General features: G+C 34.5%; 1 protein-coding gene across 2 annotated transcripts in view; it reads right to left on the reverse strand.

Annotated features, from left to right (window-relative positions):
- Window positions 1-21,279, reverse strand: part of SKIC3 (SKI3 subunit of superkiller complex) — an 86,161-nt gene that overhangs the window by 16,804 nt on the left and 48,078 nt on the right. For both annotated transcript variants that reach the window (XM_076008195.1, XM_020290175.2), the window contains 9 exons: window positions 20,155-20,279; window positions 19,248-19,371; window positions 15,748-15,969; window positions 14,796-14,868; window positions 11,697-11,750; window positions 11,410-11,521; window positions 7,023-7,151; window positions 3,417-3,538; window positions 1,490-1,648 (listed from right to left, as the gene is read on the reverse strand). In XM_076008195.1, coding sequence (XP_075864310.1) covers window positions 1,490-1,648; window positions 3,417-3,538; window positions 7,023-7,151; window positions 11,410-11,521; window positions 11,697-11,750; window positions 14,796-14,868; window positions 15,748-15,969; window positions 19,248-19,371; window positions 20,155-20,279 — 1,120 coding nt within the window. The remainder of the gene's footprint in view (window positions 1-1,489; window positions 1,649-3,416; window positions 3,539-7,022; window positions 7,152-11,409; window positions 11,522-11,696; window positions 11,751-14,795; window positions 14,869-15,747; window positions 15,970-19,247; window positions 19,372-20,154; window positions 20,280-21,279) is intronic.

Consider the following 21,279-nt stretch of genomic DNA (forward strand, 5'->3'; position numbering starts at 1 on the left):
AAGTATAAATTGGTACAATCATTTTGGAAACTGTTTGGCAGATCTTGCTAAAGTAAACACACATATGCCCTAAGACCCGCCAGAAGACATGTCCAAGGATGGGCACAACAGCATTATTCATAATAGCCAAACCCTGAAACAATCCAAATGTCTATCAACAGTAATGAATAGATAGCAACAGTATATTCATAAAATGAAATGAAAAACTTCTGGCCAAGTGAAGCAACTAAATGAACCTCACAGACATGATGCTGGGTAATCAGATACAAAAAGAGTACTCCCATTTATGTATATGAAGTTCATAAATAGGCAAAATGAGATAGAAGTGATAGAAGTCAGAATAGAGGTTTCCCTTTCCAGGGTGGGAGGAAGATCAACTGAGACAGGCATGGGGGAGGAAGTTAGGTTGCTAGAAATGTTCTGTATCATGATATGGGTAGCAGTTAAACAGGTATATATATACATATAAAAGTTTAGCAAATGATACTTTTAAGATTTTCACACTTTATTCTCTGTGAATTATATAATATAAAAGAAAACACACATACGCACACAATCTTTTAAGACTTTATTGACTATATAATTTATCCTTCAATTTTTCCCTTTTAGTTTAACAAAGTTATTTCTCCGCTTGATAAAGAACATGTGATCATGAGATTTATCATATGGCAAACTTATTTGAAGAGAGGAGGAAAAAGACCATTTTTCTTCAAGGATTAGAGTAAAATGGAGGCTTACCTTACACAATCCAATTATTTTATGCCATTAGATTATTTTTTTAATTCTCTAAAGAAAGGATATCAAAAAGTGGATATAACAGAAGATGTGAATGAAAAACAAATTGTAGTAAAATATAATAATAAGCTTCTAAAAAATCTATGACAAAGCTTCTTTGATACTGGGGTACAGAGGAAATAAAACAAATTGAATATAATTATGTGTTTCTTTGCATTTTGATAACAATAAGAACAAAGCACATAGCAATCATTGTGTATTTATCATTTTGGATAACCAAAGCAATCTAAAAGAGCAGATAATCTGTTGATTCAAGTATGAATTCTGAAATACCTATTTCTGAAAGCACTCTATACAGGTTACTTGCAAATTAGCTAGGGAAAAATAACACATATCCCCTCTAAAGGCAGAGTTAAACACTATTATGGTACCCTTATTGTATATAAAATGTCTGTAACACTTCTTTAGCTCTCCTACATCAACCCATGTAAAAGAGTATTTTCACCATTGTTTTAAATTGAAGAAATTTATGATTAATAATTAAGACAGCTCTGAAGTGTTAGAGTAGCAGATCCTAAATTAGTATTCAACTTCCTTAGTTCCTCTGACCACAATACACTTTTACATCTTGAAATTGAGAGATACATGGTTAAGATTATAAGCAAGACAAATAAAGATAAAGCATATTCCTGACCTCAACTAATATCATGGAGTATTTTAATTCAGGATTCATGTATGAAAGGAGAGCACTTACCTGCCAAGCTGGAACAGAGGTTGAGTTGGACATGACTGTTTTTTGTAGCTCTTCAAGTACAGCATCTGGGAGTGGCTTTTGAGACTCCAGGAGTGGTTTACATTGAACTTGCCTCAAAAGTAAGATGACAGCTGGCTGATCAGGGTTACTTTTTAACTTCTAAAAATTAAACCCAGAATAGGAATATATCAAATAGGCTCTTAAATGTTAAACGTGAAAGGCAATTAAGCTATTGTCCATGTTGGGAAAAAATTCTGAATCTAAACCTTTTTTTATTATACAGTAAACAACTGCAAAACAAAACACTGAATAGCTTAAGAATATCAAACCCTACACTTCATTTAAATAATCTTTAAAATCAATAATGCTATTATTGTGGTTTATAAGTCATTTACTTTAGAATTAATATGTCCCTTTGACTTTGTTTAGCCCTGGGTGATAGCCTGAAAATTTTAGGTGCTGAATGTAAATACCTGAACTAAGAAAATATAAAATTAAGAGTAAAGGCTATCACTATTCCTCACTTGAATAAACTAACTATGCAAGAAGGAAAGAGGTATCATTTTTTTTCTTTCTTAACCTCTTAATAAAAATATTCACTGCATGTCTTTCTTCCAGGAACAGACTTCTCAGGCACTGAGAATAAGAGAAATGATCCATTTTCCCATTTCTCTAAGCTATTATTTATACCTTAAAACATATACATACATACATAAATGTATATATGTGTGTTATCTTTCCATATAAATATGAAGGAAGTTAAAAAATTTCTCTAAACAAGTCCTTCCACTATTATTGTAAATATTTTTTTGATTGCTTTTGCCTCAATAGCATACTTTTTTTTTTTTACTCATTAGATGATAGTCTTAAATGTATTTTTTAAGTGTATTTAATTGTTTTCTTCTTAGTAAGAGACTGGAATAATGACAAGGAAAGATTCATAAAGTATCACTTATTCTATGAGAGAGCACATAGCAACTGTGAATTAAAGCTTAGTAAATATCCACTGTGTAATACCATATCCTGCACGTCGGTGGAATTCCTTAAATAAAAGAGAAAATGTATTATTTTGCTTTTCACAGAATTCAAGGACCAAAGGAATCTTCAAAAGTCCATTCTTCTTTCTCTGTAAAATTTATACTGATCTTTCAAAAAATATTTCTGGGAAGATAACACAGGCAAACACAATCTCTCTGGTAAGCATTTATGAAACATGTTTTCAAGCAAAGTCATGTTTAAAATTCACCTTAACTATTAAATTATTTCTAAGTAGGTTTATGAAACTGATTCATTCATTCAATGAATATTTATTGAGCTCCTACTATGTGCTAAGCAAGGCACTAAGAATTCACTCCCAGAGGCTGTAAGCATAGAGCCCTACATCCTGGCATGTAAAAATTGACTACTGAGTAGCTCCAGGCACCTATTCAACAATCTCAATGGTCATCCTATATGATCCAGAACTTTGGGAAAATGAAGGGATACTGAAAAATATAACATTCTGAAGGGAGAAATCAAAGGAAAATACTGCTTCTCTAAAACAAATAAAAATTTAAAAAAAGATCTATATTGAGTTTGAGTCCTAGAGTCAGACACATATGAGTTTAAATCACAACTCTATCCATTTCTAATTGTGTTTCTGCACAATTTCTTATCCTCTTTAAGCTTGGTTTCCTCAACTGTAATAATGGGCATAATAATAAACACCTACATCATAGGATTGTTGGGAAGTTTAAACACAAAATGCTAAATACAGGACTGGCTTGTAACAAGTACAGTAATCAATAAATGGTTATTATCCCCATAATCATCACCACAACCATGGTTAAAAAACATACACTCCTTAAAAACATACACTCCATTTTTGAAGTTATTTTCCAAGTAGGATAAGAATCCATGAATTTCAATGTACATTCCATAACAATACCTTTGTGCAGAGAGCCTCAGCTTCAGATATTCTTCCAGTATCTATTAGCCCAGTGACAGCTTGTGAGAGAGACCACGTTTCAAGAGATTGGTTGTAATTTTCAAAGAATTCTTTGTTTTTAACTGTAAACCAAAAATGTTGATGTTACTTTCTTCTGCAATTTATATTGTGTTCTCAGAAGATGAACTAGTTGCAAAAAATATTACAATTAGACTTATCATGCATATACAGTTTTTAAAACTTACATGTACCACTGAAATACTACAGACTATCCTGACATAAGACAGGTTTCTGAAAAGTTTCATGGTGGGAGTATTTGTAGCTAAATAACTTAAAGCCTCATATTTGTGGCTTACATACAAAAATCACTGTATCTATAGTAATAATGAAAAGAATTCATTGAAAATAATGTAAAGATTTACTGCTTTATAATAGACACAAAATAAGCTGCACATATCCAAACTACACAATTTGATAAGTTTTAACATAAGTATACATCAGTGAACCATCAGCACAATCAAAACCATGAACATATTCATCATTATCAAGTTTCCTCTTGCCCCTTTATAATCACTCCTCTGTCCCCAACTCACCCCATCCTCCCTTAGCCTCTGTCCCCAGATAGCATCTAATCTGTATTTTGTCACAACAGACCAGTTTGCATTTTCTAAAATTTCATATAAGTGGAATCATATAGTATAAACTCTGTCTGATATCTTTTACAGGTATTAAATGGTGAACTATATTCATTTTCACACGTTAAAGCAACCCTGCATTCCTGACCTAAACCCCACTTCATCATAATGTATTATTTTTTCTATGTGTTGTTGGGCTTGAATTACTAAAGTTTTGTTATTAAATTCTCTCCATCTATATTCATGAGTGATATTGTTCTGTAGTTTTCTTATAATATCTTTGCCTGGTTTTGGCATTAAGGTAATGCTGGCCTCATGGAAAATGCCAGAAGTGTTAAAATCTCTTTGATTCTCTGGAAATATTTGTGTGCAACTGGTGTTATTTTTTTCCTAAAATGTTGGTAAAATTCATTAGTAAGTGTCAGCTTCAAAATGGCTGACTAAGCCAGGAATGGTGGCTCACACCTGTAATCCCAGCACTTTGGAAGACCAAGGCAAGAGGATCACTTGAGCCCAGAAGTTTGAAAACAACCTGGCAACACAGTGAGACCCCTATCTTTACAAGGAATTTAAAAATTAGCTGGGTGTGGTGATGCATGCCTATAGTCCTAGCTTCTCAGGAGGCTGAGGTGGGAGGATAGCTTGAGCCCAGGAGTTGGAGCTTACAGTGAGCTATGATTGTACCACTGCACTCCAGCCTGGTCAACAGAGTAAGTGAGATCCTGCCTCTGAGGAAAAATAACATGGCTGACTAGATTCATCAGGTACTCGCTTCTTCATGGAGAAGAACCAAAACAGCAAGTAAATAATCACAATTTTGAATAGATCACCTAACAGAGAACACTGTAATTAAATAGAAGGAAGGAAGGAGGGAAAGGGAAGTGAAGTAGCCTGCTCAGGATTGGGCCAGGATCAGCTGGGGGAGCCTGGAAAGGCTTCTCATGTAGGGAAAGAGTAACTGAGAGACACCCAGCTGTCTACATTCCTGCCTTGGACTCCCACAATTCTAGCCACAGGAGAGCAACTCCACCTCTGTGGGCGCTGAGACTAACATAGGAAGCTGCCTGAAGACCACACAATGGCACTGCTCCAGAGAGGGAGCTCACGCTAAGACCCACAAAACCCCAAGTTCTAAAAAGCTACAGCACAGTGCCACTTTGATAGTCTACCCCTTACCAGACTGCATCCTGCCCTGGGGCCCCACAGCCCTTGCATCTCCACATCCCCAGCACCCCACTGACAGCCACTGTGGGCTGCAGTGATGCTAAGACATGAGAAAAGCACGTGACCCCCCTCAGCCACCTGCCTAGAGCTGCTCCCACTAAAGCAACCACACGGTCCCCAATAGCAGGGCCGTAGTGTAGCTGCTGATGCTCCCACTTCAGCATTCCACTGGCAGCCTGGGGATCATCTCATTCCCGCCTACCACAGCCAGTGTCTGCATGCAGCATCAAAAGAACTAAGGACAGTCTGCCCGGCACAAACCTGAGCACCCACTCAGAGGCCTGGGGGTTGCCCAGCCCAGTCTACTACCAATGACACCTGAGCACTCCTCTTGGGGTCTGAGGTTGGGCCTACCCAACCTGTGATTCACACTGCAGCTGGCACCAACCTGCACATACCACCTGTGGGCCTGGGTACTGGCCTACCCAGCCCATTGCAGAAAACACCAATACTAGTCTAGGCTGCTTGGGTCCCAAAAGATTGTCCCACCACTGCCACTGCCAAGCCCATTCCACACCTGCTGCCCAGGGGGGCTCAAGAACACACCCAACCCACCCACCCATTGATGCCATTCCCAGCACCCAAGAAAGCTACCTAGAGATCCAAAAATTGGCCTACCTGGACCCACTGACACCGGTGCCAGTGTAAGCCATCCTGGTGCCAAAGGACAGGCATAATCAGCCCACCACTGTCATGACTTGGGTCTGAACAGTGGCCCACCTGGAGTCCCAGACCCCAGCAAAACTATGACAGCCTCTACTAACAACTGCCATCCTAAGCCACCAAGGAAATCACAGACAACACTGACATTGCTTAACATTTACTAAAAAATAACTAATAACCTAAAATTAATTTAGTGAAAAACTACTATCCCAAGGCAAAAGTAAGGTAATCTATTTATTAATCAAAATAGGTTAACCTATGTGTAGATCACTTTTCTTTTTTTAAAAAAATATGATTTTGTTAGGAAGAATATTGTCCCCTCAAAGATATCAATGTCTAATCCTTGATCCTGTGTATGTAACCTTACATGGTAAAAGGAACTTTGCAGTTGTGATTAAATTAAGGAGCTTGAGACGGGGAGAGTATCCTGGATTATGATTTTCGGTGGAAATCTGCTTTCTGTCTAGGCTTCCAGAATTCTGATGATTGTGACTGATAATGTAGGCAGAGGGTGCCTGAGTAACCAGATGGGCTTTACTAGACAGAAACATATACAATGATGCTTTTTTTGCTGCTAGATAAAAAAGCACGCTCAATATGACCTTTCCCAAACTAGGCAGAAGAAACTTATGTAAGGATTTCTCTAGACTCTATCTTATGTATATTTTTATGCAGACCACTTTTCAATGAAGAAATTTATAGATTTACAAAATAATGCTAACTAAATCTGATTAGAACTACAGCTACCCTAACCAAGATTCCCAGGAAGAATGAAAGGACAATTTCAGTGCTGGTTTCAGTAAAGGACTGCTTCCAGGTCACCTCTGTCCTAAAACACTGATCAAGACTCAAAGAAGAAAATAGCCACAAAATGAAGATTTCAGCTAACAGAACATATTGGACATTTTAGCTATACAGAAGAGAAAATATATGTATGTCCATCACATTTCTGTACAGCTGTTAGACCTGTGGATTCTTTAATGAGTATATTTTTTATACCAATATATGTCAAAGTTGTTTTCCTGATTTAACCATTTAAGGAATCTAAATTAAATCATGTATAAAAATGCTTTTTAAAACTTACTTGAAGCAGTCACAGCAGATAACAATGCCAAGTACAAATCTATCCTCTTTGGCTGAGAGTTGTTTACTAAAGCCAGTTTATCATCAGCATGGCAGGCTGCCATTAGCCCGGCCCAGACAGCAGGGTCACCTAAAAACAAGAAATACAGTTAGAAATCTTGTTAATACCAACATGTTGCTAAAAAAACTATCAAAAATGAGAGTAAGAGTTAATATCAACATGTTGAAAAACTACCAAAAATGAGAGTACAAAAAAATTAATTGTATCTCCATAAAAATTCCACTTTTTAAAAGGAAAACTAAATTATACTTGTTTTCAGAGACACAGTATTACATACATCTTTCAAGATTTGCCATTTTTTCTAAACACATCAGAGGATGAGAAATATCCTATTAAGCTCTTCTTCTCTGGCTGGTTAGCTCAGTTGCCTAGAGTGCTATACTACCAAGGAAAGGGCAATTAGGTTGACTTTTGCTTGACACCAAGGACAAACCTCAGACACTCATCTTCATTATTTAGTCCTTGTTTTAAAAGCTTTGTCACAGAATAATCAAGATAACCCAGCTTTTTTCGTTCTTAAGAAAAGTGTGAACAAAAGGAAAAGTTCAAGATTTTATCTATGTTCTAACAGGCAAGCATGGAAGTCACTATCACTCCAAGCAAAGCATAATTATATGTCCCTTCATTCATTTGGTATTTCCTTCCTTCACACCTTGACAGCAGTTTCAGGGGAGGGGAGAAGCCTGACAACAAGCAGTGGGATGGAGAGGTAATAAGAGAAAGAGATTATGCATAAAGACGTCCCTTTTTAAGCAAGTTCCTTATGGAAAGAAAAAATTGGAAGATGATTTCTGGAACTTAGAGGTTTTTTTTTCATTTGCTTGGCCTTTTATTTTTATAAATCTTATTTTGCAGTTTACTTTAACAGTTAATATTTTAGTCTTGCTACCCTTAAAAAAAACAAATCAATGATTTAAAATTCCACAAGGGGGTGCTAGTTAAACAATACTGTCACTTGATCATACCTTTTAGCTTCCGTTTTTTTGTTTGTTTATTTCAGCATATTATAGGGGTACAAATGTTTAGGTTACATATATTGCTTTTGTCCCTCCCAAGTCAGAGCTTCAAGAGTATCCATCTCATATACAGTGCGTACCACACTCATTAGGTATGAATATACCCATTCCCTCTTTCCCCCTCCCACCTACCTGACACCCAATGAATGTTGCTACTATATGTGCACTAAGTGTTGATCAATTAATACCAATTTGATGGTGAGTACATATGGTCCTTGTTTTTCCATTCTTGGGATACTTTACTTAGAATGAGCTCTAGTTCTATCCAGGATAATACAAGAGGTGCTAGATCACTATTGTTTTTTGTGGCTTGAGTAGTTCTCTATGGTATACATATACCACATTTTATTAATCCACTCATGTATTGATGGGCACTTGGGTTGTTTCCACATCTTTGCAAATGTGAACTGTGCTGCTATAAACATTCGAGTGCAGATGTCTTTTTTACAGAACATCTTTTTATCCTTTGGTTAGATGCCCAGTAACAGATTGCTGGATCAAATGATAGTTCTACTTTTAGCTTTTGAGGTATCTCCATATTACTTTCCATAGAAGTTGTACTAGTCTGCAGTCCCACCAGTAGTGTATGAGTGTTCCTATCTCTCCGCATCCACACCAACATTTACTGCTTTGGGAACTTTTTGATAAAAGCTATTCTCACTAGAGTTAAGTGATATCTCATTGTGGTTTTGATTTGCATTTCCCTGATGATTAGAGATGTTGAGCATTTTTTCATATGTTTCTTGGCCATTAGTCTGTCTTCTTTTGGCTTGTTTGATTTTTTTCTTATTGATTTTCCTGAGTTCTATATAGATTCTAGTTATCAGTCCTTTATCAGATGTGTAGCATGCAAATATTTTCTCCTATTCTGTAGGTTGTGTTTGCTCTCCTGATAGTTTCCTTGGCTGTGCAGAAGCTTTTTAATTTGATCAGATCCCATTTATTTATTTTTGTTGTTGCTGTGTATTTGGAGTATTCTTCATAAATTCTTTCCCTAGACAATGTCTATAAGAGTTTTTCCAACATTTTCTTCTAGAATTCATATAGTTTCATGTCTTAAGTTTAAGGCATGAAACTTATCCACTGTGAGTAGCTTTAGTTTTATATTTTTTCTTATCTGACTGCTCCATTCAATATATGGTTCCTATCAAATGTGTGAAATATCTATTTCATTTAGATGGTCAGTATTACCACTAATAATATAAGAATAAAATCACAAGAATCATTAAAATCTACATAGATGAAAAACCTTTATAAAAAAGTAAATACATACCTTCATGCTATGAAATAATTCTGTCCCAAATAATAACTATCTTAAGTAACATAGACATATTCAAATTCCAGAATAAACAAATGGGTACCATTCTCTAGAATTTATTTATAATGAGATCTGATTACTGTATAATGAAAGGCACATGACTGAACCTTAGGGTTTTAGGTCTAGCAATGCCACTAACTAACATGTGGTAGCTTTTCCTTTGGGATTCATTTTTCTATAAAACAAGGCTTAGGTATCATCAGGTCTAAAATTCTATGATTCCAACTGAAGTGGATTCAGTTTCTGAATATTGACTTATTCTTAAGATTAACCAAACAATTAAGATCCCCTTTAGGGATCTTGTGGTATTACATAGTTTAGATTTCTGGCAGGAAGATGGACCACAGTGGGCAGCAATTTCTTCTGTCACAATACAAACAAATTGCTGTTTCTATTAACTCTTCCACAGATACTTAGCAACTCCAATGCTCTACAAAATAAAATAACACTGGAATAATATATAAACTACAAACCTAATAATTTTAAACTACAGTTTGTTGAAAATACCTCTTAGTATCATAGAAACACTAATCTAGCAAAAACTGGATTTTCTTTTATTCAGTTCTAAATTCTTGGGATTATCTTTAAATTTCTGAAAAGACCTGTTGGTATAACATTTAGCAAAACTGTACTTTGTTCAACTAAAGATCTACAAAGACTAGATGTATAGTCACATATAACTATAATTATATTCACTTTCATTTGACTTCCAAGTCCCAAACAGGCACTCATCTTCACCACCCAGTCCCTGTTTTAAGCACATTATACTGTGACTCTACTTCCTTGAGTATGTGTGTATCCAGATAATATGGGAAAATCAGAGATCATTAGAGAAGACTTGTCTGGGCAATCTTACCTTTCTAAAATTTATGGCCTTACATAATCAAAGGCTAATAGATCTTCTATCATTCTGTATCCACAATAAGAATTCTGGAGAGTAAGTCTATCTACTATTTGCTTGAGAACATCTCCAAAAACCAGGAACATATCAATATATAATATAGACAAATCTAAATGTTAAGGGTCTCTTTTTGTTCTGACCACGTCAAAATGAAAGTAAGGACAATCAACAGGATATCGGTCTATTTACTTATTTTATAAAATAATCCCTGAAATGTTAGATATTTTGCAGCTTAGTTAGGATCTTTACAATTTATTATGAAGATAACATTAAACCTATTCTTTGCATAATCTGTTTACCACAGTGTCTAGCCAAAAGCAATAGCATTCTGATCTAACAAATGTTTGAAGTGCTCTAGAGGAATAGATTTTAATGCTATATTTCATATTTAAAATAATATTATGTAAAAATGCACCTTATAACTCTACATTGCTAGATATTACAGTCTTCTAAGGTATTTTTCCAGTAGTGGTAATGGACACATGCCAAAGTAGTCATATGCAACAGCTAGCTCCTGTGAGGTCATAACCTTGGTATTTCCAACAGTTACCACACAAGACACATCCCCATCCTTCAAACTACAAATATCTAAATATGCTTATTAAATAATTTAGTAGCTATAGGTAAACCACTTTAAACCAGAATAGTAGAAAATGGAAGTAAAACTTGTTTCTTTTTTTTTTTTTTGAGACAGAGTCTTACTTTGTTCCCCAGGCTAGAGTGAGTGCCATGGCATCAGCCTCACTCACAGCAACCTCAAACTCCTGGGCTCAAACTCCTGCCTCAACCTCCCGAATAGCTGGGACTACAGGCATGTACCACTATGCCTGGCTCAAAACTTCTTGAAAATACATACCTAATTCAGATTTTCATTAACAGGTAACAGATTAAAAGTAGGCATTCCCTTCAGCCTGTTCCAGTAATTGATTCTCTCTTAGTTATTAGTAACTAAAAGCAATCAAATAATATGCAAAATCTTAAAACATTTTCTTACAATTCCCTTGTCTTATTTTCTGGAAATAAAAACTTTGTTCCTGTAAGTCACAAATGCAAGATTTGAATTTGAATTAATGAAATGAATACTATATTCACCTGGAGAAAGGAGTGCTGCCTTCTGAATGGTCTTTAGTGCAATATTCTTTTCATCTTCTGCTGAACTGCTTCCCACTGCCAACTGATTTACTGCAGTATACAGTAATGCCTTCTACATAAGAGAAAAGAAATAGTTTAACTAATTCTCTTTGTAGCTCCCTGTCTTTTAAAGTGATGAAAATATTTGATATGATGGGACCCCTAAAGCTCTGAAGAAAAATTATTTAATTCCTTTATAAATACTACTTAACAATTTGAACCTTTCCTTGGTACAAAGGCAAACTAACCTTCCCATGATTTGAGTCCAGAATATGAGCCACGTTTCCTGCTACAGCACCTCCCTATAACAGAAAATACTGATTAGACAAATGCAACAACTTTCATGAAATAGTAAAAATTAAGACAAAATCTTTCCATTAAATCATTTGAAAGGTTTAGTTTTATCACATTCACAACTTCTCAACTCCTTATATATCAATTATTAGTACTGTTTTAAAAGACTAGTATTTTTGTGAAAGGAAAATATGATGAAAAATATGATGAAAATCATATAAAAACTATGATCATTTCAACTCCACTTTTAAAACATTCATTCAACAGTTCAAAGATTACATGATTTCACAGTGGTACCAAATAAATATGTGCATTTTTTAACAATATAAGAGATATCATGGAATTTTAAAGACTGAAAAAGACATGAGCAGAGAGGAAGGAAAGAAGAGATCAAATGATAAACTAACATGGTTTTACTCCATGAAAATACATAGTATTTTTTAAACTTCCATTGTCCCTAGTAAAATAAATAACAAAAGTTCAGAGCACCGTGAAGCTCATCATTGCTTCAATAAGCAAATCAATACTAAAAATAAGAAAAATATATGCAGCATCACAGAGTTTTCATAAGGTCAATTTGAAATCTGTAACTCTTAAAAATTCAATTATTAGACATTTTACCTGGAAAAGAAAGTAAATCACAAGAATGATTTCATTTTACATCAAAAGTATACTGTAAGGCCAGGCATGGTGGCTTACATCAGTAATCTAGCACTCTAGGAGGCTGAGGTGGAAGACCACTTGAACTCAGGAATTTGAGACCAGACTGAGCAAGAGTGACACCCCATCTCTACTAAAAAATAGAAAAAATTAGCCAGGCAACTAAAAATAGAAAAAATTAGCCAGGTGTTGTGGAACATGCTTGTAGTCCCAGTTACTTGGGAGACTGAGGCAGGCAGATCCCTTGAGCCCGGAAGTTTAAGGTTGGTGTGAGCTAGGCTAACACCACAGCATTTCATACCAGAAGTGTACCAGAAATGTTTTCAAAACTGTATTTAGCACACAAATAAAGAATGCTAAAAACATAAATAAACTTTTAAAAAAGTCAATATGGGGCGGGCACAGTGGCTCACGCCTGTAATCCTAGCACTCTGGGAGGCCGAGGCAGGCAGATTGCTCGAGGCCAGGAGTTCGAAACCAGGCTGAGCAAGAGCGAGACCCCCGTCTCTACTATAAATAGAAAGAAATTAATTGGTCAACTAATATATATAGAAAAAATTAGCCAGGCATGGTGCCTGTAGTCTCAGCTACTCGGGAGGCTGAGGCAGGAGTTTGAAGTTGCTGTGAGCCAGGCTAACGCCATGGCACTCACTCTAGCCTGGGCAATAAAGCAAGACTCTGTCTCAAAAAATAAAATTAATTAATTAATTTTAAAAAAAAGTCAATATGAAACAAATAGAAGATAGATTAAAAAGAAGAAAATCAACACAGCAGAGTAGAAGGATTTGGGAGCTAATCTGGGATTGAATCCCATCATCACAACTATTAACTGATTTTATACAAGTTATTTAAACTCTGTCTCTCAAATATCCTCTATAAAATGTACAATAATTGCAGCTACTTCATATGGTTGCTGGGATTAAATGACAAAATATATAAAAATGCTTAGCACAGTAGCTGACACATAATAAAGTACTTCATTCCAGTGCCTAATAATAATGGTCTTCTAGGTTCTCTGAGTCAATTAATTCACTGAAAATAACTAAAAGTGTCGGATAAAACTTTGCTACTGAAACTGTGGCCTGTGCACCGCAGCATTGACATTCCTTGGGAAGTTGTTAGAAATTCAGACAATTGGGCCCCACCCTAGACCTACTGAATTTTAACAAGATCACCAGGTGATTTCAATGGCATATTAAAGTTTGAGAGACACTAGGATAAAATATTTAAAAAAATATTCTTAAAAGCATTTAATAATTGACAAGATATTAAGGACTTACCAGGCCAAACCTAAAAGGGAAAACTGGAATCCAGAAAGACAAGTGAGCAGAGAAGCCACTTCTGCCATTTGCAGATGCTAACAAATTTTAGTTTTCATCTTAAATTAAAGATGGGCTAGAGGGACAGAAATTAAAGCCCAGGGCTCACACAAGGAGGGGAGTGTAAAGGAAACTCACAACAGAATAAGCTGAGCCCTCAAGAAGCTACATGTTCAGGTTCCAGGTAAACCCAAATCAAGCCAAGACTCAGATGACCTTGTAACCCAGGCACAGAGGAGCCTAGTTGGTCCAGAAACCTCAAGTTCTAAGCCTTATATAAGGTATTCCAAGATTGGTAGCGCTCCTAAGCACCTGGCAGAAGCAAATACAAACCCTTTCTAAAGAAGGTACCTTAGTTTTGAGCTTCAAATTATTCTTACAAATAATTTTCAAGTACACATAATCAGGTAAACAAAGAAACAAAGCCACCATGGGTGAAAACAGGTAGGACTAACAGAAAGAGATCCACGGACTTCAGATATTGCAATAATTAGACGTGATAAGTGTTCAAACCATAATAGCTATTATCATTATGTTTATCAACCAGTTAAGTGAACTATGAAAGGACATGTTAACCACAGGAGTTAACAGAACACAGAGTCCTGAAAATGTCTGGCTGTACAAACTACAGTACAGTATATAATCCCTATAATCAGTGACTTCATGTTTATACTTACATGTTTGGAGATTAGCAGTGTTGTAGTTCTTATTGTCTTACCTTTAAGAATCTTTTAAGTAAAATTCTCTTTTGGGATTCAAAAACACATAGCTAATGCTCACTACATGGCAATGTTATGTCATTTTATCATACAGTCATTAACATAATCTCTCTGTGTTCAAAAAGATTTTCCTACTTCCTTGTAGCTCCCACAATACCCACAATAGTACAATAATACATGAAGGAAACTCAGTCTAGTACTTATTGATTGACTAAAGGAAAATTTGGTTAAATAACAGAACTCCCTTAACTGTATTAATTATCTTCCAGAAAAATAATGCTATAACTTAAAATTATAATATTTACCACATCACAAGTTATTGTAGCTTTTTGCCATAAATTAGAACACTACTCACCTTTGCATTTCGTTGAGCATACTGAGCAACAACTCGGGACAACAGAGACCAAAGAGCAGGGTCACCCGGGTTACTATAGAGATCACCAAAAGTAGCAGGCTTAGAGATAGAAGTTACTTTAATCACAAAATGTACAAATAACTAATATTTTATTAAGTTTAAAAATCTTTTAGATACCTAAAAAAGTTCACATTAATTGTCTATGTTTGGTTGAAAGTGTCTTAATTTTTAGAAAACATACTTTATATCTCCAATATACAACAACAGTCCTTAAGAAAAGAAGGAAAAATCAGCAATATGATCATAAAGCCATGAGACAATTAAGAAAAGTTAAGGAAATTTAATACATTGTGTTCAAAGAAGACACTAAGAGATTAAAAATTATAGGATAAATAATATTGTACACCAGGAGGATGACCTCTAATAAAAATGACATCATAAGGAATAAGCTTTATACTAAAATAATTTAATTTTTAAAAAATATAACAAGTAAGGACTCTGGATAAAAATGAGCTATGGAAAGAAAAGAAACTACAGCTCCATTACTGCTCAAAATACAATAAATAACCACTGTTGCTAATGACAGCTTTCCATTTTCCAAATTTTGAAGACATTAATTAATGTTTAAATGGCCAAAAATTCCTAATACCATCAACCTGGACGGTATCAGATAACAGACTGAGAATATTACAAACTTGGGAATAAAGGCTTAACAAGGTTTGTGTGTTACCTGACTAAAGACCAAATTTGTCAACTGAATTAAAAGAAAAATCCTTAGAGGTAAAATAACATATATAGTCAGTTATCTGGTCCTATGTAAAATTTTATAAAACCAGAGTTTGGTTTCCAAAAATATATACTTACTTCATTTTATAGTCTTAATAAAGCCCAAATGTCAAACACAACCACATATGGTATAATCAGGCCCCAAGTTCACAAACGCAGAATTTACCTGTGAACAGCTTTAGATGTTTGTCTTTGCACTGCCACACTGCGGCCTTGGAGTGCATAAATTGCTGAAGTAAGAAGGCACCTCTGATAATCATAGTCTTTGTGTTTGATGTGCTTCAGTAACTCATTAAGTGCTGCTTTTGACAATGTAGCATCTTGCATTGCCAACCCTAGTGCACACAGGGCTTGAAGACTTTCTGTGGTTGGTTCCTTTAAGATAGAGCTGTAAATACATTTGCAAATTACCTTTCAGTCATGACTACACTAAGTTTTTATCTGTGATTATTAAAACATTTAATGCTTAGTATAAAAAGCAATTTACTTAAAGATTCACCAAACTAAGCCCAGCTTTAAGATTAATATAGAAACAGTCCAGGTACAGTAGCTCATGCTTATAATTCCAGCACTTTGGAAGGCTAAGGTGAGAGCACCACTTGAGGCCAGGAGTTCAAGGCCAGCCTGGACAACATAGGAAGAACCTGCATCTACAAAAAATTTAAAATATTATTCAGGCATGGTGGCACATGCCTGTGGTCCCAGCTACTCCAGAGGCTAAGGTGGGAGGATTGCTTGAGCCCAGAAGTTTGAGAATACAGTGAGCTATGATTGTACCACTGCACTCTAGCTGGGGAGACAGAACTCTCTTTTTAGGAACTCTTTATCTTTTTAGGAACTCTCTCTTTCTCTTTTTAGGAACTCTGTCCCTAAAAATGGAAAGGAAAAAAAAAAAAGATTAATATAGAAACAAATTCTTTGGTGTTTAGAGACAGCAATTTCCCTGATCATCTGAAGCAGTTAAATGTATTAGTGGCCTTTCTCAGAGCAACAATAGTCAAATTGCTCTTTTGTTCATTATATCTAAGCTTTAGAAACAAACATAAATCAGTGTCTTTGGGTCTCAGTTCTAGGTAAATAATTAGAACAATTTTGCTAAGCTACTGAGTTTCAATAAAATCTTAGAATGTACCAATAACCAAGAAAAAAGAATCTCTTCAATGTTAAGATAGATTTTTATCATCCCAATCAATAAAGCTTTGTCCTACTGCTCTGTGGTACTGAAACCAGCACTTTCCATAATAAATACAAATTGTTTCTATATCCACTATCTTCTTTAGTATTTTTATAATGTAGGAGAATTTAAACTTTGAATGTGTACATGCAAAATCATAGATGTCTTATACTGGCATTTTAAAAAATTCTAACATATTTTTTCATTTTTCAACTGTGAAATCTGATTTAGCCTCATTAAAAGTCAATAATGTTTAGGAATCCTTGTTAATATAAATGAAGAAAACCTTAGCTCTCTACAAACTTAATAATGTTTCTAATAATTATTAACTTTTATACTGCAATAAAACAAAGGAACTTTAAAAAACTTTTTAAATATAGTTCATTAAATATAACAGAAATATTTATAACATTACAAAATATCATATACCTACCACTACGTCTTTGGACTATTTTTGGAAGGGGGAAATTAAAGAGTTTTGCACTTAATTTTGACCAACAGGTATGAAAACATGAATTTTCATAGGTAGGTCTGGAGTAAATAGCTTACTTAAAATATTCATAGGAACTCTGTTTATAATAAGAATTAACAGATGTAGGAGTCCAAATATGGAAGTATGTCAGTTAGGCAGTGTCATTTCTATCAATATAAATAATCACATTGTCAACTGGTACAACTAAAAAGGCAAATAGTAAAATATAAATTCCAATATTGATTAAAAAAAAGAAATTCTAATTTGTGCCTTGGCTCAAAAGGGAAAACCTATCTACTGTAATACTTACTAATATATAAAATCTAATTTAAGTGAAATGACTACTTCCCAATATTAAAGCAAACATGTGCTGAATGCTCAGCACCTGCATGTTGTCTTTTACCATGTACTAGGGATTTTACAAATGTGATTATTTAATACCACAAAGTCTCTGAGTTTGGTAACCAGATTTTTTCTCCCTTATATAATAAACCTACTCCTATTTCCCTTAAATAAATGTCTAGGACACTACTCAGTTCTCAATATATTAATGCAAACAAGATCAAAGAATAGGTAACAATGAACTTTTCACAGAAAGAAAGTCGAAGAAAAGAATGCCAAGGAGTAGAGAATGGAAGTAGATGATCATGTTAAGTTTGGGTGATGACATGCAAAGAACCAAAAACAAAGAAAGAAACCCAGATCAGAAAAAAAAAAACCTAGCCCTAGATCCAACAACGTAAAATAGAAGGTAAAGGTTTTTCTTCATGTAGGGGAAGGGGAAAAAGAAAGATTATATTTTATTATTTTTTTCCCCACTTCCACCAATGTTCAAACTGATTTTGGTTACTATTTTCAGTATTACTAATTACTAATTACTAATTTTCAGAATTACTAATCTAATTGCATCTAATGTGGAGATACTTTTGCTATTGATTGTAGTACTCCTTAACATATATAATTCTTGTCACCAAAACACTTGCAAAATTGGGTTCTCTGAACATGCTGTATGTAGCCACAGATACACATTACAAGGATGTATCCATATAAAGTGACAGGATTTTCTTTTAAATTGACTGGTTTTCCCTAAACAGCAAAGAGAAGAAAGAATTGCTTATTTATTATGCAAGGAAATGACTTTAATAATGCAGGATAGGAAAAAAATACCACAATCAATAAACAAATGTAAAGCCTATCCTACAGAAGTGGTTCTCAACTAGTACCATCTAATCATCTCTCCTAGCTCCCCACCTTTGGGGATGGGGCAGTTATGTAGGCAAGTTTTTGGCTGTCACAATGACTGAGGAGTGCTATTAGCATTTAATGGGTGAAGAGTAGGAATATTAGAGTCCTACAATGGGAGGGCACTTCTGTACTATGAGGATTTGTACCATTCAAAATGCCAATAAAACCCTCACTGAGGACCACTATATCCAACAGCATATATTAATAATCGACTGCCTTTAAAGGAATTAAAGTTAAGTTTCTCAAAAAAAGGTCAAGAAGTCAAAAAATACTATATAAAATAACAGACATCACAGTCAGTTATTTTATTAACTTATTCTAAAAACACAGAAACAGTTATAAGTTCAATTGGTATAATTTTTTTTAAAAACTCACTTTTAAATGAACTTTTTAACAGGTTAACTTGAAAATGGAAGAGGAAAATATCTCTCTGGGAATCCAAGAGGCCAAAGAACAAGCCAGTTTCAAATGCCTTCGTTAAAATTTTAAGAGCCTACTGATCAGGTAATCAGTTACTCTTTTAAAAATGTATATAATAAAAATAAACAACAGAGTATAGTTTGGTTTTGAAGGGTTGGATGGATCCAGGACTAAGAATTAAACCACTATCTCTAGCTATACCTGCGACTATCAATTCAGAACCAGGTGGGCCCAATCCCTTTTGTTTGCCCAAAAGTTCCTAAGACATTAAGAACTTCATTTTACATTGCTTCAAATCTCAACTCAAATATGTAAGTATCTGGTAGCATTAAGTGTTGATGTCAATTATACATACCATTTAAATAGCAATGTCTTGGCTACGTCCATTTTTCCTTGTTTATATTCTGTTATTGCCAGAGCTGTCAAGATATGGGCTTTGTCTTGCTCTGATTCAACAATAGACAAGGCTCTTTCATAGGCTGTTATGCAGAATTGGAAAGAAACAAACAGAAAAAATAAATCAATCCTGATTGACAAATGTAGGAGTTTTCCTTTCCTAATCCTATTTTTTTAGTAAGGTTTAGGTAAAATTTTATCAGTTTATTCTCTTGTTTTCAAGCAGACAGAGTAAAATTTTATAATAATCTAACTTGGTTTAGCTGTTCCAAGATGCTGCTGCAGATATCATTAAGATTACTATGTGACAAACCTCAAATTCTACATTTAGAATCTGTAGGGAGGCCTAGGTTGCTATCGTTAAGTGAAAGCTTAGGCCTTCAGTGGAAGCCTGCAGCCACTGAGATATCACCAAAATTCCCATATGCAAACCAGCAACTCCATCAAACAGTAGATACGTAAATGAGTTGCACACATATGGGATAAGTCTATATATGTAAAAATATACTCATTTGCCATTTTGGAGGAATCAAAATCTATTAATAACAATGATTGAGGTCTTCATTCATCAGATATTGATGTTTAAGCAGTGTAGGGTAGTAAACACCTTCTTTGAAATACTAACTCATATATCTGCCATAAGTGATCCTGGGCCTCAATTTCTTCATCTGTAAAATATTCAGCTCATAACACTACTATAATCATAAAGTGTCTTATGTCGCTCCTGATGACTAGTCAGATTTTAATAAACATTGCAATCTCCAGGCCATCTCAATATTACATCTTTCTACATGTAAGTTCATCATGATTAAACTCTACTCAACTCTAGAAGAGATGTATTCTTTAGCTTCAAACAATATACCTACCTTCACTGCTCTCTTTATATAGCCCCTTCATAAATAAAGCCAACGCGAATCCTATGATGTCTTCTAACTCTTCAAGGGGCGTTGACTTAAAGGCCTTGATAGCTTTATCATATTCACCAATAGAACTAGGAAACAAAACACAACTTATTTGTAATATCAAAAGTAATTTTGACTTGCATCATCAAAATATAGAGATGTAATTACACTAAAGCAATTTTAATAACTTCACCTGCACCTCCTTTTTTATAGTAGCAATTCAGTAAGCTATAATCTACTAGTATTAAAGCTGTAGAAAAGACATATTAAACTAGAAGGCATATTACAAATAGGATGTACTAGGGGGATTTAATAACACACTTTGCTTCTTTTAGATTATATGTGAATATGTCTCTTTTTGTTAACAAATTTTCATTAAAATCCAGAATTATAAAAATAATTTCAAGTTGACTTTTATAGAGAATTCTAATTTTTTTAAGCTTAATGTATTAGTTAAGTATTATCCTATTAGTATAGCTCTAGCATCTTTGACAAGCTTAAGAATTTATAAAATGCCTAGTAAGGATCACACCTAGCTTTTGGGTAAACTGTTTATATACACATCCATTTTTTTTTGGAGAGCATATTTAGACACACTAAAATTCCACACACAAATTATACATTATTTTTTGTGTTTAATAGGGAAAAAATATATAAATTGTATTATAATATATGATACTAAAGTACAATCCTTATTAATAATAGAAAAACAACTTGGTTTTGTTTATTTAAACATGAAGGGAATTTAGATAAGCTCAGCTACCATCATCTGAACAGAAACACTTTATCTTTGAGATTTTTATTTCTGGTATCCATCACTATAATCTGAATGTTTTAATTTTTTTTTTTTTTAATTTACAGAGTTCTTTATTTTAAGAGATGGAGTCTCACTACATTTCCCAGGCTGGTCATGAACTCATGGGGTAAAGTAATCCTCCTGCCTCAGCCTTCTGAGTAGATGGGATTACAGGCACATGCCCCGCAGCTGAACTGTTTTTATTTTTAATGTGCTATTGGAAATCTTCATATTTTTAGCAGCTAAAAATACATGCAACCTTTGCTTCTAAAATAAGTTTTATAAAGGTGAAA

The sequence above is a fragment of the Microcebus murinus genome, chromosome 11 (genome assembly GCF_040939455.1).
Source record: "Microcebus murinus isolate Inina chromosome 11, M.murinus_Inina_mat1.0, whole genome shotgun sequence".
Lineage (NCBI taxonomy): Eukaryota > Metazoa > Chordata > Mammalia > Primates > Cheirogaleidae > Microcebus > Microcebus murinus.